We start from the raw sequence: 26,832 nt of genomic DNA on the forward strand, positions 1-26,832 counted from the left end.
AGTGTGTAGACTGGACCACGTAGCTGCCTGACACACCTGCTGAGCCGTCGCCCGGTGCCGCAAAGCCCAGGACGCACCTACGGCTCTGGTAGAATGGGCTTTCAACCCTGAAGGAAGTGGAAGCCCAGAAGAACGGTAGGCCTCGAGAATCGGTTCCTTGATCCACCGAGCCAAGGTTGACTTGGAGGCCTGAGAGCCCTTACGCTGGCCAGCGACAAGGACAAAGAGCGCGTCTGAACGGCGCAGGGGCGCCGTGCGAGACACGTAGAACCGGAGTGCTCTCACTAGATCCAAAGAGTGCAAATCCTTTTCGCACTGGTGAATTGGATTAGGGCAAAAGGAAGGCAAGGAGATATCCTGATTTAGATGAAAAGGGGATACCACCTTAGGGAGAAATTCCGGGACAGGACGCAGAACCACCTTATCCTGGTGAAAAACCAGGAAGGGGGCTTTGCATGACAGCGCTGCAAGCTCAGACACTCTCCGAAGTGATGTGACCGCCACCAGGAAGGCCACCTTCTGAGAAAGACGGGAGAGAGAGACATCCCGCAGCGGCTCAAAAGGCGGCTTTTGAAGAGCCGTCAGAACCCTGTTAAGATCCCAAGGTTCCAACGGGCGTTTGTAAGGTGGGACCATGTGGCAAACCCCCTGCAGGAACGTGCGGACCTGCGGAAGCCTGGCTAGACGCTTTTGAAAAAACACGGAGAGCGCCGACACTTGGCCCTTGAGAGAGCCGAGGGACAAACCCTTGTCCATTCCAGATTGTAGGAATGAAAGAAATGTGGTTGATGGACGAAATAAGATCATTTACTAAGGCGTCCCCCTCAGGGGTATCGAGGTTGAGGGCGAAGTCAGGGTCCGAGCCCTGAGCTCCCACGTCCGCCTCGTCATCCTGAGAGTCCTCAAGCTGAGATCCAGAGCAGCGTGAGGAGGCTGGGGAAGAGTCCCAGTGAGGCCGCTTAGCCGGTCTGGGACTGCGATCCGGACAGGAGTCCTCCGCCTGGGACCTAGGGGCTATCCTGGGAGCGTGCTGCGGCGCGGACCGAGAAGGCCCTGGAGGAGACAAACTAACAGGGGCCGGGGCCTGTGAAGAGCCCGGTCTGGACTGCAATGCCTCAAGGAGCTTAGATGACCATTTGTCCATAGACTGTGCAATGGATTGAGAAAGTGACAGAGAGTTTCTCCGCGAAAGAGTCCAATGACGGTGACTCTGTCCCTGCAGCCTGCTCAGGAGGAGCAGGGGGATCTACATGAGCCGAGGGGCCCACAAGTGCCCTAGGCTCCGGCTGAGCAAGTGTGGCAGGAGTCGAGCATTGATCACAGTGAGGGTAGGTGGATCCCGCAGGCAACATAGCCCCACAAGAGGTACAGGCTGCGAAAAAAACCTGTGCCTTAGGGGCTTTGCTCCTTGTGGACGACATGCTGTAAGCAATAAGTGTCCCTTAGGAGAGCGACCACTGAGGGTATATGGGAAAGGGTTATACAGCCGTTCCGAATATATATAATATATATATATATATATATATATATATATATATATATATATATATATCACGGCACCCTAGGGGAACCAGCACCGGGTGACCGGTGTGGCTTACCAACCGCTGGTGTCCTCCAGATTCCCTGTCGTGGGTCCCCCGGAGCTGTAGAGCTGTGCAGCTGCAGCATACACCGGCAGAATGCCAAACATGGCCGCCGGAGCTCTCAAGGGGGGAGTGGAGCCATGGGCGGCGCCGGCAAAAGGCGGGAATCTGGAGGCCCCATAGTAGTCAATGAGAGGGGAGGGGAGACATGCAAAGATGCTCCAGCCCTCTGTCGGTAATCCCGCCCTTATCCCTGACAAGCAGGCCCGGGGGCGGGATTTTTCGAGACTAGGACGCGATGAAGCCGGGGACTAAATTTAAGGCCGTGCCCGACAAGCAGGCACGGCCGGCGCGGAAGTCCGATGAAAAAACAACGGACGGCGCCACTGGGGAGAAAGGCGACCTCTCTCCCCGTACCGTCCCCCCATGGGGACACAGAGTACCTTGAAGGTGCAGGGCCCGGTCCCTGGGGATGAAAACGCTCCGGTCCAGCAGGTTCCACAAGGGGCTGCGGATGGAGCACGGTCTCAGCAGGTGAATGACCGGTGAGGCTCCCACTTCTCCCAGAGCCGCATAAGGGATGGTGAAGGAGACGGCATGTGGCTCCAGCCTTTGTACCCGCAATGGGTACCTCAACCTTAACAACACCGCCGACATAGTGGGGTGAGAAGGGAGTATGCCGGGGACCCCATAGGGGACCTCTTTTCTTCCATCCGTCATACTATGTATGAGAAATCTTTTTTTTTTTTTTCTATGAGTGGATGTGTGCCTCCTTCCACACAAAGCATAAAACTGAGGAGCCCGTGATCCACGGGAGGGTGTATAGGCAGAGGGGTGGGGTTACACTTTTTTAAAAGTGTAATACTTTGTGTGGCCTCCGGAGGCAGAAGCTATACACCCAATTGTCTGGGTCTCCCAATGGAGCGACAAAGAAATGATATTTTCACATGATCTGTTGCCCTCTGGTTTTTAATTGTGTTTGTCTGATGTTTCCATCACATACAGAAATATAATTGCAATCATATTATGAGTACCAAAAGGTTATATTGACAGTTAGAATGAGTTAATGCAGCAAGTCAATATTTGCAGTGTTGACCCTTCTTCTTCAGGACCTCTGCAATTCTCCCTGGCATGCTCTCAATCAACTTCTGGAACAAATCCTGACTGATAGCTGTCCATTCTTGCATAAGCAATGCTTGCATTTTGCCAGAATTTGTTGTTTTTTGTTTGTCCACCCGTCTCTTGATGATTGCCCACAAGTTCTCAATGAGATTAAGATCTGGGGAGTTTCCAGGCCATGGACCCAAAATCTCTATGTTTTGTTCCATGAGCCATTTAGTGATCACCTTTGCTTTATGGCAAGGTGCTCCATCATGCTGGAAAAGGCATTGTTGGGCGCCAAACTGCTCTTGGACAGTTGGGAGAAGTTGCTCTTGGAGGACATTCTGGTACCATCCTTTATTCATGGCTGTGTTTTTAGGCAAGACTGTGAGTGAGCCGATTCCCTTGGCTGAGAAGCAACCCCACACATGAATCGTTTCAGGATGCTTAACAGTTGGCATGAGACGAGACTGGTGGTAGCGCTCACCTCTTCTTCTCCTAATAAGCTGTTTTACAGATGTCCCAAACAATCGAAAAGGGGATTCATCTGAGAAAATGACTTTACCCCAGTCCTCAGCAGTCCACTCCCTGTACCTTTTGCAGAATATCAGTCGGTCCCTGATGTTTGTTCTGGAGAGAAGTGGCTTCTTTGCTGCCCTCCTTGAAAGCAGGCCTTGCTCAAAGAGTCTCCGCCTCACAGTGCGTGTAGAAGCACTCACACCAGCCTGCTGCCATTGCTGAGCTAGCTCGGCACTGCTGGTAGTCCGATCCCGCAGCTGAAACAGTTTTAAGATACAGTCCTGGCGTTTGCTGGTCCTTCTTGGGCGCCCAGGAGCCTTTTTGGCAACAATAGAAGCTCTCTCCTTGAAGTTCTTGATGATGCGATAGATTGTTGACTGAGGTGCAATCTTTGTAGCTGTGATACTCTTCCCTGTTAGGCCATTTTTGTGCAGAGCAATGATGGCTGCACGTGTTTCTTTAGAGATAACCATGGTTAACTGAAGAGAAACAATGATACCAAGCACCAGCCTCCTTTTAAAGTGTCCAGTGTTGTCATTCTTACTTAATCATGACTGATTGATCGCCAGCCCTGTCCTCATCAACACCCACACCTGTGTTAATGGAACAATCACTAAAACAATGTTAGCTGCTCCTTTTAAGGCAGGAATGCAATGATGTTGAAATGTGTTTTGGGGGTTAAAGTTCATTTTCTTTGTCAATATTGACTTTGCAAGTAATTGCTGTTAAGCTGATCACTCTTTATGACATTCTGGAGTATATGCAAATTGCCATTAGAAAAACTTAAGCAGTAGACTTTGTAAAAATTAATATTTGTAGCATTCTCAAAACTTTTGGCCATGACTGTACTTTCTAGCATGAGACTCGGATCGGTTTTATACGCACAAATGTGTTTCCAGCCTAAGCCCTAATTGCAGTCTCTCATCACTCGCACCCTGACAAGTGTATGAGTGCGAGTGAAACATCGGACTACACTCAGATGTCATCAGAGTGCAGTGCCAATGGAGGAGATGGAGAGATTAAGCCCCCCTCCTCTGCGGCTGTGATCCGACCTCAAGCTTGGATCACAGTCACACACTGGGTTCGCGCTGGCAGCAGAGCAGGAGCTTGGGGTCATTGGCATATTGCATATGATGCCATGTGCTAGTGTGACTCTGGCCTCATCTATTTAACATTTATCTAATCATTTTTCTGGCTTTCCACATCTTTTACACATTAAAATAAGAATTAATTTCTGTATGATGCATTTTTTTCCAGTACCAGTCACACGGATGACACATAGGGACACACAGACGTCCATAACGGGCTGTGCAACACGTCCTTTTGCTATGATATGTCAGGGGCCTGAGGCGTGGTCTCCATACTGTGCCTCACACTCCCACCCTGCAACTATGAAGGACATTAGGGAGCGTCTACCAATAGCCAATACTACTAGAAACGCACAGCTGATTTTACAGCGGAATACAGCACATCTCTTGTAATGGATCCCAGTAATCAGTAGTGAGATCTCCATGGAGAATGGCTGCTATCGGGAAGCAGCAGCCCCTTGTACGTCGCCTGTCACGCTGCTAACATTACCGGGCTTCCTGTAACTTGCACACGCTCCCTTACCCAAGGTCCTCTAGGCTCCAGCAGCCCAAGCCGGGTAACCATGATGACATTGGGTAACATTATGGGCGCCCTGCGCTGCACTGCCCACCGCACAGCGTCCTGCCTCCGGACGGTAAGTGCTGGGGCCCGGGACATAGAGGGTTAACATCGGAGCAGCTGATGGCTATCCTGGGGGCAGGCTGGCAGCATGATGTGCCCACACTGCAGAGCCTCCTGCCAGCTGATGGCTATCCTGGAAGTAGGGAGCAGGCTGGCAGCATGATGTGCCCACACTGCAGAGCCTCCTGCCAACTGATGGCTATCCTGGAAGTAGGGAGCAGGCTGGCAGCTTGATGTGCCCACACAGCAGAGCCTCCTGCCAGCTGATGGCTATCCTGGAAGTAGGGAGCAGGCTGGCAGCTTGATGTGCCCACACAGCAGAGCCTCCTGCCAACTGATGGCTATCCTGGAAGTAGGGAGCAGGCTGGCAGCTTGATGTGCCCACACAGCAGAGCCTCCTGCCAACTGATGGCTATCCTGGAAGTAGGGAGCAGGCTGGCAGCATGATGTGCCCACACTGCAGAGCCTCCTGCCAACTGATGGCTATCCTGGAAGTAGGGAGCAGGCTGGCAGCATGATGTGCCCACACTGCAGAGCCTCCTGCCAGCTGATGGCTATCCTGGAAGTAGGGAGCAGGCTGGCAGCATGATGTGCCCACACTGCAGAGCCTCCTGCCAACTGATGGCTATCCTGGAAGTAGGGAGCAGGCTGGCAGCATGATGTGCCCACACTGCAGAGCCTCCTGCCAGCTGATGGCTATCCTGGAAGTAGGGGGCAGGCTGGCAGCATGATGTGCCCACATTGCAGAGCCTCCTGCCAGCTGATGGCTATCCTGGAAGTAGGGCGCAGGCTGGCAGCATGATGTGCCCACATTGCAGAGCCTCCTGCCAGCTGATGGCTATCCTGCAAGTAGGGAGCAGGCTGGCAGCATGATGTGCCCACACTGCAGAGCCTCCTGCCAGCTGATGGCTATCCTGCAAGTAGGGAGCAGGCTGGCAGCATGATGTGCCCACACTGCAGAGCCTCCTGCCAGCTGATGGCTATCCTGGAAGTAGGGAGCAGGCTGGCAGCATGATGTGCCCACACTGCAGAGCCTCCTGCCAGCTGATGGTCATCCTGGAAGTAGGGGGCAGGCTGGCAGCATGATGTACCCACATTGCAGAGCCTCCTGCCAGCTGATGGCTATCCTGCAAGTAGGGAGCAGGCTGGCAGCATGATGTGCCCACACTGCAGAGCCTCCTGCCAGCTGATGGCTATCCTGGAAGTAGGGAGCAGGCTGGCAGCATGATGTACCCACATTGCAGAGCCTCCTGCCAGCTGATGGCTATCCTGCAAGTAGGGAGCAGGCTGGCAGCATGATGTGCCCACACTGCAGAGCCTCCTGCCAGCTGATGGCTATCCTGGAAGTAGGGAGCAGGCTAGCAGCATGATGTGCCCACACTGCAGAGCCTCCTGCCAGCTGATGGCTCCTGCAAGTAGGGAGCAGGCTGACAGCATGATGTGCCCACACTGCAGAGCCTCCTGCCAGCTGATGCCACCCCAGAGTAGATGGTAATCTCTCTGTGCTCCTCAGACTTCTATAGCTGTCCTCATCAAAGCCCCATCCTGATATGTGTCCTATCATAGCCCCATCCTGGTATAGATGTCCCCATCTTAGCCCCACCCTGATAAAATGTCCCCCATCCTGGCCTGATCCTGGTATATATGAGCCCCCCTCACGCCACACACAGTAAAAAAATGAAAATCATACTCGCCTTCCTTCTCCAGCTCCACTGCTGCTTGTCCCGCGTGGCCACAAGATGTCATGACGCCACCTCATGACGTTATGTGATGGTGCGGTGCTTAGTGATGCTCCTAGTCCGAGAGCAATGGCTCTTCCACTCCGACACAACACTTTGAATGGCTAGCGCGATCGGACTGCGGTCAGATGACATTCCAGTGCAGCCCAACGTTGACACAGACAATGGAGTAGATGGAGAAATGACGTTCTCCATCTTCTCACCTCTGCTCTGATTCTCGCATGGGAGAAAATTGGAGCTCAGTCAGTGACACTCAGCTCTTGATCTGATTAAAGTCATTTGCATACTCTTCCTTATTCTCTCCCGTGAGAGAATATACGGCCCCCAGTTTTATAAAGCAACTTGATGGACCCCATAGCAAAAGATTGGATTGAACCCAAGCACCCCCCACCTTTAAAAAAAAAAAAAAAAAATGTCTATCACGGTCAGAGGCACTGCTGAATTATAGCCAACTGAGCATTCCCAGCCACCTTCTACCGGCACAGAAAAAAGCTGATTGCCGGGGGTGCTGGGTGTCGGACCCTGGCCAATCAGACATTGGCTAGGATACGCCATCAATGTTAAAGTAGTGGCCAGTGGTGCACATCTGCACTATTCTGATGAAAGCCGGTAAGCGACGTGCAGAATAAGCAGGTTCTTCCGGTCTTATCTGCTGTCACATGGAGACTTTCTAGGAACTGTAGAGAGAGAACACTATAACTTTGACCTAAACCTTGGGAGGGAACGTGGTGTACAGAACAGAAGGACACGGATTCCTGCTATTAGAGGAAAGCTGGAGCGGAGGAGCGGCTGACATACCTGAGGTACGCTGTGCTGTGAAAGAGGAGAATAACAAGCATAGGTAGCAATGCGATCAGATCTCCCAGATTTACAGGGAAGCTTCTAAACCCTTCCAACACCTTCCATGTCATATATAACCTACAAAAAAAGCTTATTAAGGCTATGTTCATTACATCTTTTTCTGGTGTTTTATTATTGGGTTGGAAAGGCAGGAAAAAAAAACGTTAAAAGAATGATCCCATTCATTGCTATGTAAAAATGACTTACTGTTCATATGTTCATGCTTTTTAAATGGGTTGTTCCATTTCAATTATATTTCTCCCCTGGTTGGAGTTTGCCATAAAAACAAAACAAAAACAAACCGCACGGTTCTCCCCTTCCGCAGTCCTCTCTCTCGAGGCTCCGCCACTGTTCCCGATGTCTGGAGTTGGCCGTGTTGCTGACGTGACATCAATAGCGCAGCAGCCAATCGGTGACCGCCAAATGCTCAGAACGGGGCATTCCGTCTACATGGGAACGCCAGATTGGAGCCACTGTGCTCACTGATTGGCTGTTGCACTGTCAATGTGACGTTGAGCCCAAGCCCATATCAGACATCGGGAGCAGCGGCGGAGCCTCACGGGTGGACCTGGGGTAGCGGAGTACAGTGCGTTTTTCTTTTTTAATTACAGTAAGCTGCAGCCTAGGGAGGAATCGAATTGTAATGTAACAACCTCTATTACGCAGCACCTACATATATTGTGTTTTATATTAGATGTGTTAATATACACCTACCGTTCTACTCAGCTTTTCAGTGATGTCACCGCAATGCGACTAGTTGGCTCAATCTAAGCTCTATGCGTGAGCCGAAAGTCTCTTTAAGAATGTAAGTCTATGGTGCCTCGTTCTGACGCTACGTAGACTTATTGTAAAAGCCTCTACATTTTCTTCCACTAAATAGAAGGGGCGTTACCTACCAATGTGAGAAATGTACCTATCACAGAACAGGAGAACTGAACTTTTTGTCTTCTTACAAACACATCTAAATCCATTTCTACGGGTTTTTGAATAGTTGCACTTAATTTCTGGTGACGTGTGTGTGACGCCCCAGGGGTGCTGATCCTGTTCAGGGACGCCACAGGGCTTGTTTAATATGGCAAACAGGTAATGTCAGTTTTTATATGTCGTGACGCCACTTGCGGTTAGAGATGTGGATGACCGCCACTGCAGGTTTTACGAGCGTCTGGGGCTGATGGGGTCTGAAGCCAGATGATGTAGCCTCCCGTGAGTGAGGCAGGCCCCGGGGTTCGGGTGAGCAGGTAATGGGTCCCGGAATAATGCAGGCTTGGTCCAAAAGTCTTTCAACTGGTTTTTACTCACTTTAGATGTTGTGGTGAGCTGACCCGGGCATTGCTGTGATGAACCGGGTAGGAGCAGGGCTCCTTCGGACCAGTCTGAGGGTAACCTGTTAGCTCGCCTTCCTTGCGCTCTGTGTTCGGATAACCCCCTGACGTGAAGTACCATGGGGGTCTATCCAGGGAGTTGCTACTGCCTTTTCTCCCCTGTGTTTGGCCCGTTTTCTGGCAGCGTGGACCAAGTGAGATGGCTCCAGGCTCTGTCCCCTTATGTGTCCCTGCGTTGCTGCTGAGGCTCGGACTCTGTCATGTTGGTGAGGTACATGTAGTTCCCCTCACCGGCAGGTTTTGCAGGTAGTTAAACTGGAGTCTGCTCTAGGGACCTGTACACCGTACGTGCCTAGTCACCAGGAACATCCTTCTGTTTCTACCAGGTGACCGTTCTACCCCGCTAACAGTTACTACCCCGTGCAGGGTCTGACTAGTGGCCGCACGCGTATCTACCTCGCGACCGCTGCTCACCACCACCAGACTGGCTCTTCTTTCTTCCTGACAACCTCTGCACTCTAGCTCCCAGCCCCTCCGCTACACCCCTTGACAAGATTTAAAAGCCAGCCCCCTCCGGAGACTGCCCAAGGGTCCCATCTACTGGAGTGGGATAACTGGTTGCTATGTGTCTGTGCGTACACACCTCATTCTGGCCCTTGGGATTACCTGGAAGTACTGTCCCAGCATGGGTGCAATACCCAGTGGCGCCTGAGCGGGTCAGGGGCGCCACATGTGCACACGTATCTGTGGCCAACACCTTTTATTCTTGCCTGTAGGCCCTGTGACCATGAGCAATGCTTTCCTGTAGAAATCTACACAAATTTCTGAAATAGGCCTCTAAATGTATTAAGTTTAATGGTAGCTGTTCTTCTCCCACAGGGTCGTCTTCTCCATTATCAAGCCAGTGCGTCCCCTGTTGACCTTACTATGAAAGAATCTTCTGGATCTCTCCTTCAAGAACCAACTTTGACTACCTCATTGCCACCTAGTGTGAAAAAATATTCCAGCTCTGTCTCCTTGTACATCAACCCAGCAATATCTGAAAACTGTCCATCTCCTCGTCCACTGTTACTGTTCCTTCCTTGGCTGGGCTCCAATGCCCGATCCCACGAGAAGTATATCCAGCTGTATTTTAATCTGGGCTTCGATGTGTTGGTGGTCGAGAGCTCAATATCGCACTTTTTATGGCCCAAAACTGGTCTGGAGTATGCAGAACGCTTGTTACATCTCCTGATGGGAGAAAAGGATCTTTCTTCCCGAAAACTTTACCTCCATGCAATGTCTATTGGTGGCTACACATTTGCACAGATGTTGGTGGGGTCTTCCAAGGAGCAGCGGGAAATTCTGGAGAAGATTCACGGTCAAGTGTTTGACAGCCTTGTGGTTGGCAGCATGGAAAGAATGGCAAGAGGTGAATAAAGAATCAGACCCTGATTCATTATTTGCTATTTTTGTTAGTTACTTTCCTTTTTTGTCTTGGGGTAGTAGTTGTCGTTTTTGGCTCCAAAGTCTTTTAAATGGTGCGCAAAGTCAAAACTGGTCTTTATGCTCTGTCTTGAACTGTTTTTGTGATTTATTTTTTTTTTTGACACCAAAAGTCACATGTTTCACAAAATGGTGTAAAAATACTGAAATACTCAAAAATACACCAGGAAGGTGACTGGAGGGCAATAGCGCCAAATTTTGTTACTCTTTAAAAAGCTATAATTTATGAATCCAGTGAAAAATCTGGAATTGTTAATCTCCTCCCACAAAGTAAAAAAAAAAAAACAACACCCCACCATGTGAGCACATATAAAATAGACTTCAAAAAGGGTGCAAACAAAAAAAGGAGGAAAAACATACAAACAATACAAAAACAGATGCAAAGGCAATGATAAGCCTCAGTGACTACATTTTAGGCAATTTATTCAATATTGTGTGCTCTGTGTGTATTGATCTTGCAGCGAGAAATGATTAATAATAGCAGCATACCCTAAGATCGTAGTCCAGGATGTCAGGATGTACAGTGAAGGAAATACCGTAATTATTTTACCCCTTGCTGATTTTGTAGTTTGCCCACTGACAAAGACATGAACAGTCTATAGTTTTAAGGGTAGGTTAATTTTAACTGTGAGAGATAAAATATCCAGAATAAAATCCAGAAAATCACATTGTATAAATTTATGTACATTTATTTGCATTTTGTAGAGAGAAATAAGTATTTGATCCCTCTGGCACTTAATACTTGGTGGCAAAACCCTTGTTGGCAAGCACAGCAGTCAGACTTTTTTGTAGTTGATGATGAGGTTTGCGCACGTCAGGAGGAATTTTGGTCCACTCCTCTTTGCAGATCATCTCTAAATCATTAAGATTTAGTGGCTGTCGCTTGGTAACTCGGCACTTCAGCTCCCTCCATAAGTTTTCTATAGGTGTAAGGTCTGGAGACTTGTTAGGCCACCCCATGATCTTAATGTGCTCCTTTTTGAGCCACTCCTTTGTTGCCTTGGCTGTGTGTTTTGGGTCACTGTTGTGCTGGACCCAGCCACGCCCCATTTTTAATGTCCTGGTGGAGGGAAGGAGGTGTTATGGTACATGGCTCCATCTATTGTCCCATTGTTGCGGTGAAGTAGTCCTGTGCCCTGAGCAGAGAAACACCCTTAAAATAAAATGTTTCCATCTCCATGCTTGACAGTGGGCACAGTGTTCTTTTGGTCATAGGCAGCATTTCTCTTAGGGGTACTTCTCACATAGCGAGATCGCTAGCGAGATCGCTACAGAGTCACGGTTTTGGTGACGCAGCAGTGACCTCATTAGTGATCTCGCTGTGTGTGACACTGAGCGGCGATCTGGCCCCTGCTGTGAAATTGCTGCTCGTTACACACTGCTCTGGTTCATTTTTTGGACGTTGCTCTCCCGCTGTGAAGCACACATCGCTGTGTGTGACAGCGAGAGAGCAACAAACTGAATGTGCAGGGAGCAGGGAACCGGCGTCTGGCAGCCTGCGGTAAGCTGTAACCAAGGTAAATATCGGGTAACCAAGGGAAGCCCTTTCTTGGTTACCCGATATTTACCTTGGTTACTAGCGTCCGCTGCTCTCAGGCTGTAAGTGCTGGCTCCCTGCACACGTAGCTGGAGTACACATCACAGCGGTTTGCTTATTAACCCGATGTGTATACTCTGGCTAGGAGTGCAGGGAGCCAGCGCTAAGCGGTCTGCGCTGGTAACAAAGGTAAAATATCGGGTAACCAAGTGCTTGGTTACCCAATATTTACCTTAGTTACCAAGTGCAGCGTCGCTTCCACGCATCGCTGCTGGCTGGGGGCTGGTCACTGGTGAGATCTGCCTGACTGACCGCTCACCAGCGACCATGTAGCGCCGCACCAGCGATCCTGACCAGGTCATATCGCTGGTGGGATCGCTGGAGCATCGCTAAAGTGTGACGATACCCTTACTCCAAACACGGCGAATTGAGTTAATGCCAAAGAGCTCAATTTTTGTCTCATCTGACCACAGCACCTTCTCCCATTCACTCTAAAAATCATCCAGGTGTTCATTGGCAAACTTCAGGTGGGCCTGCACATGTGCCTTCTTCAGCAGTGGGACTTTGCGGGCACTGCAGGTTTTTCACCCATTACGACGTAATGTGATACAAATAGTTTTCTTGGTGACAGTGGTCCCAGCTGCCTTGAGATCATTCACAAGTTCCTTCGTGTAGCTTTAGGCTGATCTCTCACCTACCTCATGATCCTGGATACCCCACAAGGTGAGATTTTGCATGGCACCTCAGATTGATGTGGATTGATACTCATTTTGTATTTCTTCTATTTTCTTACTATTGCACCAACAGTTGTCTCCTCACCCAGCGTCTTACTTATGGTTTTGTAGCCCACTCCAGCCTTATGCAGGTCTATGATCTGGTCCCTGACATCCTTAGAAAGCTCTTTGTTCTTGCCCATGTTGTACAGGTTAGAGTCTGACTGATTAATTGACTCTCTGGACAGAAGTCTTTTATACCGGTGACAATTAAACAAAGCTGTCTTTAATGCAGGTAATGAGTTGCTGTAGGAGCCAGAATTCTTAATGGTTGGCAGGGGATCAAATACTTAAGGCCCCGTCACACTAAGCAACATCGCTAGCAACATCGCTGCTAACGAACAACTTTTGTGACGTTGCTAGCGATGTTGCTGTGTGGGACATCCAGCAACAACCTGGCCCCTGCTGTGAGGTCGTTGGTTGTTGCTGAATGTCATGGGCCATTTTTTAGTTGTTGCTGTCCCGCTGTGAAGCACAGATCGCTGTGTGTGACAGCGAGACAGCAACAACTAAATGTGCAGGCAGCAGGAGCCGGCTTCTGCGGAGGCTGGTATCCACAGTAAACATCGGGTAACCAAGAAGCCCTGTCCTTGGTTACCCGATATTTACCTTTGTTACCAGCGTCCGCCGCTCTCACTGTCAGTGCCGGCTCCTAAGGCTGGTTTCACACTACGTCTTTTTAACATCCGTTGAAAACGTTATTTTAGCGGAAGTACGGATCCAGTGCAAATGCGTTTTCATTTCAATGCATTTGCAATGGACTCGCGTTAACATCCGTTCACCTGCGTTTGCGTGCGTTATAGTGAGGATCCAGTGACTTGCAGTTTTTTAACATGTTTCAAAAACGCTACTTGTAGCGTTTTTGAGCTGCGTCCAAAAACTGCAAATTGCTGGATCCTGACTAAACAGCACGCAAACGCATGTGAACGCTGGCATGCTGATAGACAGGATCCTGCTTTTGTACTGAGCATGCCCAGAAAGTACTGAGCATGCCCAGAACCAGTCTCGCGTGATCTGTCTGTCTCTCCTCCTCCCTCCCTCCCTCACCCTCTCTCTCTCTATCTCTGTCTTTCCCCCTTCCTCCCCCTTCCTCTCCCCCACCTGAGAGCTGCGGACACTCGTAACCAAGGTAACTATCGCGTAACCACTTATCTTAGTTACCCGATGTTTACGTTGGTTACGTGTGCAGGCAGCCCGGCTCCTAGCAGCTGCAGACACTCGTAACCAAGATAAATATCGGGTATCCAAGGCCGATGTTTACCTTGGTTACCAGCGTCTGCAGCTGTCAGAAGCCGGCTCCCAGTCTAGCTCCCCTCACTCCCGATCACATGACTCCAATGCCCGCCCCTAAACATCCAGTGCAGGATCCTGCAAAATAACAGATGCGTTTGCATACGTTATTTGCTGTAAAAGCAGGATCCGTATTTCCGCTAAAATAACTTTAAGGACGGATGTTAAAAAGACGTAGTGTGAAACCAGCCTAATCTGTGCACATGTAGCTAGCTGCAGGACACATCGGGTTAATTAACCCGATGTGTGCTGTAGCTAGGAGAGCAGGGAGCCAGCGCTAAGCATTGTGCGCTGCTCCCTGCTCTGTGCACATTTAGCTGCAGTACACAACGGGTAATTAACCCGATGTGTGCTGTAACTAGGAGAGCAAGGAGCCAGCGCTCAGTGTGCGCTGCTCCCTGCTCTCTGCACGTGTAGCTCCGTGCGGTGGTAACCAAGGTAAATATCGGGTTGGTTACCGATATTTACCTTAGTTACCAAGCGCAGCAACTTCCACGCGGTGCTGGGGGCTTGTCACTGGTTGCTGGTGAGCTCACCGGCAACTCGTGTAGCCACGCTCCAGCGATCCCTGCCAGGTCAGGTTGCTGGTGGGATCACTGGAGCGTCGCAGTGTGACATCTCACCAGCAACCTCCTAGCAACTTACCAGCGATCCCTATCGTTGTTGGGATCGCTGGTAAGTTGCTTAGTGTGACGGTACCTTTATTTCTCTCTGCAAAATGTAAATAAATGTATACAATGTGATTTTTCTGGATTTTATTTGGGATATTCTATCTCTCACTGTTAAAATTAACCTACCCTTACTATTATAGACTGTTCATATCTTTGTCAGTGTCAAACTTTCAAAATCCTCAAGGAATCAAATACTTATTTCCTTCACTGTATGGATAGGCACTTTTAGCCTGTTTTGTTTTTTTTTGTCGTCACTATGGCTCATTTATCCAGTTTATCTACAATGTTTAAAGTCTGTATTCTTTTCTCTATATATATAACAGAATTAGATTATTGTACGTACATCACAAAGCTATAGCAATGATGGGCTTGCGAATGTTTGTTTTTTGTATACGAGTCAATGTAAAACTTACCCATACTTTATTTTTGTGCAGGGGTGGCGCGCATGGTCACTTTTCCATTTTTGGAGTCACTGATGGTACGTGTAACGCTCCTTTACTTTTCACTCCTAAAAGCCTATACTGCGGACTACTATGAGAAAGGAATTCAAGCATTTTGGGAGAACCCAGTTACCTGTCCGGCCCTGTTTTTCTACTGTATGAACGACCCAATGAGTGACCATACTACAGTGGATGAACTCCTGCAGTACTGGGAGAAGAAAGGAATCGAAGTGCAGGGCAAGAAGTGGGAGCAATCGGTACATGCGGGACATCTGCGAAGACACACACAGGAGTATACAGATATCCTGAGCAATTTCATTAATGGTTTACAGGCCAAAGTGCCGAAAAGCAAACTGTAGCTGGATCCACTGCCCGGAAGTGTACAGTTCTGGCCATTTTGGTTTTCACAGTTTGTTGCTTCGGTGTTTTTAAACCTTTAAGGCTATGTGCGCACGTTGCAGATTTGGCGCAGAAATTTTCTGCGTGAAATCTGCACCTTCTGGCAGAAAAAAAGCACCTAAAAATACATGCATGAAGATTGACCTGCGGATTTGGGCCACAATCTGCACCAAATCTGCATCAAAAACGCACTGTACCCACAAGGCCTTGTTCAGATTTTTCCATAATTTCAGAAGTACAATTATAAACATGTCATAGGTTTTTAACCTCTTGATGACCAAGCCAAGTTTTTTTTTTTTTTTTTTATGTTACAACATATCCCCAGTGATTTTGAGATTGCTTTTTCATCACAAATTATACTTTGTCAGTGGTAAATTTAGGGTTTGCTCTTATTTATAAAAATAGACCTTTTTGATAAAAATGTTTAAAAATTAGTCATTTTCAATCTTTGAATGTTTATACCATAACTTGAGATAGAGTAGAATGGCTAAATAGTTAATTTATTAACATTTCTTGTTATAATCACCTTACATCAGCACCATTTTTAAAGGGATTCTGTCATAGGATCAACCCTCCTGAGCAGTCTATATGTAGGTCATAGGAAGCGGAATAAAAGGATACCTTGATAACTGCAATCTGATGTCTCCTTCAAGAGAAATCAATGTTTTTCTCATACGTAAAATAGCTACTCCAGGCTATGGGCCGAACACTGATCTGCATGAAAATCTGACTCCAAAGATGATTTTAAATATAAGGGCATTAACAATGTAAGACATGTCATTAACACAGAACAGTAGAACTAAACTTTGTCTCCTAATAAACACATTTGCTGCAGCTCTCACCGCTCTGCTGTGTTGCAGCAACACTGTTTGTCTGTGAGATGGAGGCTGAAGCTGAGAGGAGCCTGCAGATGTGTCAGTTATAAATCACACACAGCTCTGTAGTGAGAGCAGAGAGCGGTCGACACATATCACAGTGGTAATGCCCCTTTTATATCAAGTCATCTGTGGAGTCAGATTCTCCTGCAGATCAATGTCCGGCCCATAGCCTGGAACTGCTCCTTTACACATAAGACAAATATTTCTCTGGAATAAAACATTGGATCGCAGATGCCAAATTATTAGTTCATTCAACTTCCTGTGACCTATGTGACCTTATAAATGTCCTTTTAATTTTGTTACAACTTTAGAAATTTTAATTTAGCAGTAATTTTTCAGATTTTTTCAAGTAAATTTACAAAACCTATTTTTTTAAGAACCTATTCAGTTCTTAGGTGACTTTGGGGGATGAATATAATGGAATTTCCCCCCCAAAAGTGATATTTAAGAAAAAAAACAACAACAAAAAACAGCAACACTCAACATTTATAAAATAGCTGAAGGTAGTTTATTTACCTTTCAGCTTCTTTTCAGGAATTAACTCAAAGTGGAGTGATTGGAATGAAACATTTTAATTTTTACCTCTAAATTGTTGCTCACGTTTGGACAGGCCACTATAGCCGGCAGACTCTAAGGCCAATATTTGGCTGTGGATTGTCATGAGCACACAATCATGAGCTTGTGGATGGGATTAAAAAGGAGGCGCTCTCACCCTCTGTTTACCATCTAAATGCTGTTGTCACTATTTAAAAAAAGCATCTAAGAGGTTAAATGCCCATGGTCGGTGCCAAAACTGATCGTGGCTGATGCAGCAGATGGTCAGCTATGGTGGACCGCTGACGGCTGCTGCATTTTCACTTGGCTATCAGCTTCTGGACCAAAACCTGACTCTTGACAACACATTGTCACTTTTTCCTAGTGACATGATCTCCATCACACTGGAGAAATCATTGTTCATCACCAGATGGTTCCTAGATAGTTGGGAGACGTCGTTCCTGGATGATGTTTAGATACCATTCTTTATGTTGACCGTCTTATATTCGGACATCAATAACAGAAACATCTGACTACAACATCTAAATCCACTGAAACAGCGAACTGTGTGAAAACCAAAATTTGTGTCGGTAAAACCTTCAGGCAACGACTATGCACTGGAGTGAAGTGACCATACAACTATAATGTATCATTTTCATTGTTAAGATACTTCTCAGGAAACGTCTACAAGTCGCCATATTTTCTACTGAAAATCAATCAATCACTTGAGTTAGTGTAAAGGAAAACACAGTATATCCAGCAATTCAATACAACGTTTGTTGTTTGTTTTTTTTTTGTTTTTTTTTTTAATGATGACTTTGCATTTACTTTGTATTCTGAAAGAGATTTCTAGAAAGCACTTATACCCTTTCCTGACATGTCACGGTTCGCCATGCGGCAGTTGCAGCAGCGTGACGTACTGGTACCCAATATGTCTATATACCGTATTCTTTGTTTTATAAGACGCACTGGTTTATAAGACGCACCCCAAATTTACAGATAAAAAAAAGATAAAAAAAAATGGGGTCCATCTAATACTCCAGTGTTGTCTTACCGTAGGGGGGCAGCAGTTGTGGTGAATCAGGGTCACAGGAGGCAGAGGTTGTGCTAGCAGCTGCGGCGGGTCTGTGGTGGCAGCGGCGGTCGTGGCGGCGGGTCAGTGGTGGAGCAGGCCTGTGCGGTGAGTTCCCCAGTCTGTCCGCGGTCTTGATTCAAATGATGGCGCCTGGAGTGGCGCATGCACAGATGGAGCACTCAACCAAGGGCTCCATCTGCTCACGCTCTGACTCCCGGAGCGGCGTGTGTGCAGATGGAGCTCTCATCCAAGGGCTCCATCTGCACATGCTCTGACTCCCGGAGCGGCGTGTGTGCAGATGGAGCTCTCATCCAAGAGCTCCATCTGCGCACGCGCTGACTCCCGGCGTCATCATTTTGAAAGTTGGACCGCGGACACACTGAGACATCTGCCGCACAGCCACCACAGTCCGCACAGCCACCGCCCGTACACACAGAGTGGCAGCCAGCAGGCCGCCCGCCCACCTGCACAGAGAGGCAGCCGGCCTCCAAGTCAGAGAGGCAGCCAGTACACACAGGCACCTGGCTGCTCGCACGCAGCCATAGGCACCCGGCCACCTGAAATGATCTAGTCGCTGCACAGACAGCCCCCCCCCCCCGTAAGCTATATTCGGATTTTAAATTTAATTTTAAATCTGATTTTAAATTTAATTTTCAAATTTTGGGAGGAAAAGTGCATCTTATAATCCGAAAAATACGGTACATTGTCTCACTAATGGTGAGCTATGTAACTAAAGACAAAATGCAAGAATATACTAATGCATAATGTACATCCATTAGCCCTTTTGGTATAACCTCTACTTTTATCCCATATCCTCACTGCGTAAAAAAATGGGAGTCCAGTGGCCCTGTATGCACGTCTTGCCGAGCTCCTGCGTCCATATGACTCCTGTGTACAGAGCTTCCAGACACTCCCACATACCGAAGAATACGGGGGTCCGAAATGTACTTGCCTCAGGAGCTTGGCAAGACGTCTGTGCATGCGGGGCAAAGGTGTTCACTTTTTGTAGCGTAAAATCTTTGAATAAGAGGCCCCCACATCTTTGTACTGTACATATTTGAAAAAGACAAACACTACGAGAATGGAGTTCTAAAGTGGCTGGATTCAGGGATTCCTACAGAAACATGGACGTAGAGCTTTACAAAAGCCTCCGTATGTGTGATCTTACCCCTCATCTTACTTTACCAGTATCTGATCCCCAGAAGGGCCCAGAATTACAACTCAGCCCATTTCACCAAATTTTGTAGAACTAAAGATTTTCCTAATCCAACAAATACTTTTATGAAGGGTCTTCTTAAAGGGGTTTTCCCAGGTTGAATTGTTTTTTTGAATTTGTTGTTTTTTTCTCTACAGACTATCCTATTTGAAGATAAGATAGGTTTACACCACTGCTGCATCCAGTCTTTGTTCACATGGTTGCAGCAGTGTTTTTAGGACTATAGGTCCCTTTACACACTGAGACTTTCTAGCGATCCCACCAGTGATCACGACCTGGCCGGGATCGCTGGAAAGTCTCTAACAGTCGCTGGTGAGCTGTCAAATAGGCAGATCTGGCCAACGACGCAGCAGCGATACGGACCTGCAGAACGACCTCGCTGGAAAGGGAACGCTAGCACACCTATGGACTGGGTCGCTAACAATGTCATTGTAACGGTGTCAAACACACCGATACAATCTGCGCAGCGGGAAACAAAGGACCAAAGAATGGTCCTGGGTGACTTGTAGCGATCAACGACATCACAGCGGGGGCCAGGTTGCTGATGCGTGTCACACACTGCAATGTCGCTGGGGAGGTCGCTATTACGTCACAAAACTGGTGACGTTACAGCGATATCGCTAGCGATATTGCAGTGTGTAAAGGGGCCTTTAGGCTATAGCAATCACATGCTAATCGTTTGGCTTGGTGGTCTCGTGTTGCTTGTCATGACCACTGAGCCCAGTGAATGGCTGCAATGGTCACATTATGTAGTCATAATGTTAGTACAGCTGCAGAAGAACAAAGGCAGTGGATGAGTAAAGATCAGTTTCTCATTTTACATAGAACAATCTGCAGAGTAAAAGCAAATGTAATCAATGAATAGAGCTGGCAGCACTCACTTGATCCAACGTTGCTTTATTGCAGAGGTGTATACATCAAACAGGGGGAGGGGGCACGCTGAAAGACAGCACCGTTTCGCACCACTGAGGGAGCTTCCACGAGTCCACCTCGGCGGTGCCGTCGTCCAGCGTGCCTCCTCCCTCTTTGCTTGTTTGATGTATACACCTCTGCAATAAAGCAACGTTGGATCAAGTGAGTGCTGCCAGCTCTATTCATTGATGAACTTTTGGATCTTATGCTATGGCGAGAGCACCCTGGATCTTTGCAATCCTCCTAGCGGTTAATCAAATGTGAGTGGGAAGCAGTGGAATACAAGTGATTCCTCTTAAGTAAATAGTACATCGGCGTTACACGTGGTAAGCAGTGCCCGGTATTCATCCTTATCTTATTTGCTATTTAAAATGAAATGTAACCTGGCATCCCCCTTAATCGTTATACTGTAAATGATCAGAACATTATTGGTTCATAAAGACTACCTCATATATTGAACCTCATTGTTAACAAAAAACTGCATCCTGCTTTAAAACACCTATACCTTTTCAAGGGTTATTCTGCTTTTAGCTATGCAGTTCTCTCATAAAACTTGTATCAACTTCTTATGATTTCCAAAGTCTGTGTATGTGGTCAATGAAAAACAAACCTTCTTTTAAGACTTTGTGTCCAAGGCATAACTCTGATAACTGTACTGTAACAAGCCGTGTACCATTGTGTCCATAATATGACCTGGATACCTTTCATCCTCATACACCTCCATCCTTTGGAAGTCAACTATGACACAAATGTAAAGACAAAGATTGTAAAACGTTTTTAAAAGTGTACAATGAACAACCATTATTTGCTGAAACTATTAGTAGTCTCAGCATCGGACCGGCATCTTCATCAGGCAAGTTCCTGATGAAGACGCTGTCTGGCATTGAAAAACCTTACGTGCATTTTTTTTACCTCCTAATTTTATGGCTATTTATTGTTATTTTTTACTTTTGAGTAACATTTTAGCGCTAAAATACCTATTGAATTTAGACCCCAGTTAATTACGATAACTTTGTATTCGATCTGTACTTACCCCAACCAATATCTGCCAAAGCTCAGTAATGTTCTCCAGACTACATGTTAAGTTGGCAAATTGGCTTATCAAGAGCATATACTTTCGGATAAGTATGCAAACGCAATTAAACTATGGCAGTCGCCCTTTAATTGCTAATGTGTCCTCATGCAATCCAACGTTCAAGCTTTGTCGAAATCCTGAAAAGCATGTGGTTTTCAAATGCAAAACTTTTGATATTTCACAAATTTATGAACATCTCAAGGACCTGGTTTACACCTAGCGTAAAAAACCACATCTCAAGGACCTGGTTTACACCTAGCGTAAAAAACCAAGAAAACCAACCCATGATGTCTGAACTGCGTCTAGCTTTGTCAATGCAGGGAGTTACGCACACAGAATGTTGGACTCTATTATGTTGAACGTCTCCAAAAGAGGACTAATTTGTTTACTGTCAGATTGCCAAAATGCTCTGCACACACTTCTGTTCACCCAACATTTTGGGTTTTATTTAGTATGTAGCTTGATATGGAATAATGAAGAAATGTGCCTTAACGAATGTTCGTCTGATCTGTGCCTCATGAAGGAGTGTAGAACACACATTTTATGGGAATAGTGTTAATTAGATTCTATTTTTCTTGTATAACACTGTAATAAAATGTTTTGAACAAAAAAGTTAAATATTAATAACGTATGTACCTCAATATAGTGATAACGAGATAAAGATGTACAAAATGATGTGTGTTTTATGGCTGAATCATTACAAAGATAAAAGGTAAAAGTACACTTTATGGACGATCTAGGAGAGCTGATAAAATCCACCATTATATATTGAGGCTATGTTCACATGATGTGTTTGCCTTACTTATTTTTTTATTTTTGGTGTAAATCCTGACATAAAAACGTAATGCGAATATTGTGTACATTTTTATGAAATGTTCAAAGAAAATGAACTGGAAAATAAATTCCATTTATGTGAATCGGATTGTATTTGCAGCATGTGCATCAATTTCTGCAAGCCCCATTCTGAAAAAAAAAATTCTGCAATCCATTTTCTACCTATTAATTTACCCTTATGATAATGAGCTTTTGAAAATAATGGGTGATATTATCGATACTATTAAATCCAGATTTATAGTTGTGGTTTGTGCTGTTTGTTAAATCTGGTGCATTTTCCGACTATCTAGGCTAAGGCCCTGATTTATCAAGATCAGTGACTTCCTCACCACTCTTAAGCTAGGTTCACACATAACAATGTCGCTGTTACATCACCATTTTCTGTGACGTTGCAGCGACGTCCTGTCGCTGTCGCTGTGTGTGACATCCAGCAACTACCCGGCCCCTGCTGTGAGGTCGCCGCTCGTTGCTGAATGTCCTGCTTCATTTTTTGGACGTTGCTCTCCCGCTGTGAAGCACACATCGCTGTGTGTGACAGCGAGAGAGTGACGAACTGAAGCGAGCAGGATGCAGGGAGCCGGCGTATGGCAGCCTGCGGTAAGCTGTAACCAAGGTAAACATCGGGTAACCAAAAGAAGCCCTTTCCTTGGTTACCCGATATTTACTATAGTTACAGCGTCCGCCGCTCTCACGCTGCCAGTGCTGCCGGGATCCCTGCTCCCTGCACACAGCCAGAGTACACATCGGGAAATAAGCAAAGGTTTGCTTATTAACCCGATGTGTACTGTGGCTATGATTTCAGGGACCCAGCGCTAAGCGGTGTGCGCTTGTAACCAAGGTAAATATCGGGTAACCAGAGAAGCACTTTGGTTGGTTACCCGATATTTACCTTAGTTACCAAGCGCAGCATCGCTTCCACAGTGACGCGTGTCGTTATGATCGCTGCTGCGTCTGCTGTGTTTGACAGCTAAGCAGCGATCATAACAGCGACTTACAAGGTCGCTGTTGCGTCACAGAAAATGGTGACGTAACAGCGACGTCGTTGTCGTCATGTGTGAACCCAGCTTTAATGAGAGGGTGTGCTCCTGATTCATTAAGAGGTGCATGCCCTTAAGGCTACGTGCACACATTGAGTATTTGAGTTTTTTACCTCAGTATCTGTAACCCAAAACCAGGAGTGGAACAATCAGAGGAAATGTATAATAGAAACAAAGGCACCACCACTAATTTTTTTTGCTTACAAATACTGAGGTAAAAAACTCGCCAAATATTCAACGTGTGCACATGACCTTAATGAATTTGGAGTGACTGACAAGTGGCGTACACCTTCATGTGTGTCTTACTACTTTAAGGGGGCATAATTTACGGTGATGCAATCCAAGTTAAACCCGTCTACATTCCAAATCATGAGTCATTTGTCAGTTGTATGCTATTCGTCCACACAGACCAGTGCACGAGATGTACACTGATCTGGGTAGAAATTATGACTGGTTTAATTACGGAAGTTCAGATACATTTAAAGAAATCAGTTGGTTGGGAGCCAAGAATACATAACCCTTCTATTGGGTAAACGGCCAAAAGAGCTTATTCTAAGATTAATATATATATATATATATATATATATATATATATATATATATATATATATATATATACAGTTAGGTCCAGAAATATTTGGACAGTGACACAATTTTCGCGAGTTGGGCTCTGCAAGCCACCACATTGGATTTGAAATGAAACCTCTACAACAGAATTCAAGTGCAGATTGTAACGTTTAATTTGAAGGTTTGAACAAAAATATCTGATAGAAATTGTAGGAATTGTACACATTTCTTTACAAACACTCCACATTTTAGGAGGTCAAAAGTAATTGGACAAATAAACCAAACCCAAACAAAATATTTTTATTTTCAATATTTTGTTGCGAATCCTTTGGAGGCAATCACTGCCTTAAGTCTGGAACCCATGGACATCACCAAACGCTGGGTTTCCTCCTTCTTAATGCTTTGCCAGGCCTTTACAGCCGCAGCCTTCAGGTCTTGCTTGGTTGTGGGTCTTTCTGTCTTAAGTCTGGATTTGAGCAAGTGAAATGCATGCTCAATTGGGTTAAGATCTGGTGATTGACTTGGCCATTGCAGAATGTTCCACTTTTTTGCACTCATGAACTCCTGGGTAGCTTTGGCTGTATGCTTGGGGTCATTGTCCATCTGTACTATGAAGTGCCGTCCGATCAACTTTGCGGCATTTGGCTGAATCTGGGCTGAAAGTATATCCCGGTACACTTCAGAATTCATCCGGCTACTCTTGTCTGCTGTTATGTCCTCAATAAACACAAGTGACCCAGTGCCATTGAAAGCAATGCATGCCCATGCCATCACGTTGCCTCCACCATGTTTTACAGAGGATGTGGTGTGCCTTGGATCATGTGCCGTTCCCTTTCTTCTCCAAACTTTCTTCTTCCCATCATTCTGGTACAGGTTGATCTTTGTCTCATCTGTCCATAGAATACTTTTCCAGAACTGAGCTGGCTTCATGAGGTGTTTTTCAGCAAATTTAACTCTGGCCTGTCTATTTTTGGAATTGATGAATGGTTTGCATCTAGATGTGAACCCTTTGTATTTACTTTCATGGAGTCTTCTCTTTACTGTTGACTTAGAGACAGATACACCTACTTCACTGAGAGTGTTCTGGATTTCAGTTGATGTTGTGAATGGGTTCTTCTTCACCAAAGAAAGTATGCGGCGATCATCCACCACTGTTGTCATCCGTGGATGCCCAGGCCTTTTTGAGTTCCCAAGCTCACCAGTCAATTCCTTTATTCTCAGAATGTACCCGACTGTTGATTTTGCTACTCCAAGCATGTCTGCTATCTCTCTGATGGATTTTTTCTTTTTTTTCAGCCTCAGGATGTTCTGCTTCACCTCAATTGAGAGTTCCTTAGACCGCATGTTGTCTGGTCACAGCAACAGCTTCCAAATGCAAAACCACACACCTGTAATCAACCCCAGACCTTTTAACTACTTCACTGATTACAGGTTAACGAGGGAGACGCCTTCAGAGTTAATTGCAGCCCTTAGAGTCCCTTGTCCAATTACTTTTGGTCCCTTTAAAAAGAGGAGGCTATGCATTACAGAGCTATGATTCCTAAACCCTTTCTCCGATTTGGATGTGAAAACTCTCATATTGCAGCTGGGAGTGTGCACTTTCAGCCCATATTATATATATATATAATTGTATTTCTGAACATGTTTTTGTAAACAGCTAAAATAACAAAACGTGTGTCACTGTCCAAATATTTCTGGACCTAACATATATATATATATATATATATATATATATATATACAATGTGTTTCATCATTTTATATTAAGCTAAGTCAGCATGAATCACTTATGACCAGAAAGTCCTGTATCTGAGTACAGTTCAAAAGCCATTTTGAGTCCTGTTTTTGGATATCTTCATATAATTCTTAATACTAATCATAACTGTCCATAACCATGTCCATAACACACTTAGGGACTAAAGTAAGATTTGTGTCATAAGAAATGTCACTGCTTGTCGTGAATTTGATGAGAGGGGTTGCTTTGTCCCCGTCCCTCCCTAGCTCCGTCCACTACTATGAAGCTGTGCAAAAATGGAATGAGAATGTCATAAGGTGCCATAATTTAGTTCAACATCACATTGTGCCCACATTTTCCAATTTTTCAAAGCTTTTTAAGCCCAAATTCGGGTGTAAAAGTTTTCATGAATAGGACCCTATGTTTCTACCACCTTATTTTGTGCCAAAAATTTATACAAATATTTTGGTGCAGGATATTGCCCTTTCAAACAAACTACACTGCTTTCAGCAACCTCACGCCCCTCTTGTTGACAAGGTGTGGAGCTTGTCTAAAACACATAAATACAAGTCATAAGACAAATCTTTTGACACAAATTATACCAGAATGCTGCCAATTTGGGTTGAGAAATCTGCCATAATGATGTTTAATTTGGTGATATTTTAGCCTGTGTGACCGCTGCAGCGTTACAAAGCTTCTCTATGAAGTAGTCAGTAATGGCTGTAATTTAGCACGTTATTCCGTCAATACCGATGGTAATCCCGGCTAAATGAGCTTTTATAGTTGATGGAAATGGCATTAAAATTGTATTAATTTGTATCAATGGCGCCATTCATACAAGTGGCATTAAGATATTACCTCTCAATACTTCCAGATCTATTTAATGAGGTAATTGGTTTGGCATGCCTAAAATTTGGCATTACTGCTTCATGCCAGGGAGGTTAGGACAATAATACTAGAAATGGAGACAGGGAATCATACAAACAATAAGCTGGGAATGGATACAATAATAACAGAATTGTTTATTTATGGTAGTGCCATCTGGCTACCATGAAGTGATTAATTCTACAGTTTCCTTCTTGTAGGTGTGTGACTCCTTCATTTTCCTGAGCTGTATAGGACAAGTCTAAATACAACGAGCGCAGGTGACTGTGACACAAAGCAAATAGAAAACTGGACATACTTTGTACTTCTTACCTAGGTCAATTATTTAATGGGATGATTAGAAGGATCTTCATGTTTCGAAAGTGTGAATATTGTTTATTAGAATTTTTTTAAGATTTTTTTTTATCGAACCACGTCTGATGTTCTTGTTATTGGCGTGCATTCATGGACCCTTACAGAACAGTTCAAAAGTTTAGGGTCACTTAGATATTTTCTTATTTTTGAAACAAAAACACTTTTTTTTTTCAATGAAGCTAATTTTAAATTAAACTGAAATATACTCTATACATTGTTAATGTGGTAAATGACTATTCTTAGCTTTAAATGTCTGGTTTTTAATGCAATATCTACATAGGTGTATAGAGGCCCATTTCTAACAACCACCACTCCAGTGTTC

General features: G+C 45.7%; 1 protein-coding gene across 2 annotated transcripts; it reads left to right on the forward strand.

Moving 5' to 3' along the window:
• The first annotated feature begins 4,647 nt into the window (after positions 1 to 4,647).
• LOC142303730 (uncharacterized) lies at positions 4,648 to 22,146 on the forward strand. Of its 2 annotated transcripts, none has more exons than XM_075345393.1 (3): positions 4,648 to 4,926; positions 9,694 to 10,225; positions 15,005 to 22,146. In XM_075345393.1, exons 1-3 carry the CDS (start codon positions 4,855 to 4,857, stop codon positions 15,367 to 15,369), a joined length of 969 nt encoding a protein of 322 aa, XP_075201508.1. In that variant the 5' UTR covers positions 4,648 to 4,854; the 3' UTR covers positions 15,370 to 22,146. The 2 variants fall into 2 exon arrangements, with proteins under 2 accessions (XP_075201508.1, XP_075201509.1); XM_075345394.1 differs by lacking the exon at positions 4,648 to 4,926 and adding an exon at positions 7,265 to 7,455.
• The last annotated feature ends 4,686 nt before the right edge of the window (positions 22,147 to 26,832 follow it).

This window comes from Anomaloglossus baeobatrachus, chromosome 4 (genome assembly GCF_048569485.1).
Source record: "Anomaloglossus baeobatrachus isolate aAnoBae1 chromosome 4, aAnoBae1.hap1, whole genome shotgun sequence".
Lineage (NCBI taxonomy): Eukaryota > Metazoa > Chordata > Amphibia > Anura > Aromobatidae > Anomaloglossus > Anomaloglossus baeobatrachus.

Excerpts from the sequence above, each read along its gene's own strand:
- LOC142303730 (XM_075345393.1), top strand. The coding sequence starts at position 4,855 with ATGATGACATTGGGTAACATTATGGGCGCCCTGCGCTGCACTGCCCAC. Across the intron at positions 4,927-9,693 it reads CAGCGTCCTGCCTCCGGACG|GGTCGTCTTCTCCATTATCA; the intron begins GTAAGTGCTGGG and ends CTTCTCCCACAG. Across the intron at positions 10,226-15,004 it reads CATGGAAAGAATGGCAAGAG|GGGTGGCGCGCATGGTCACT; the intron begins GTGAATAAAGAA and ends ATTTTTGTGCAG.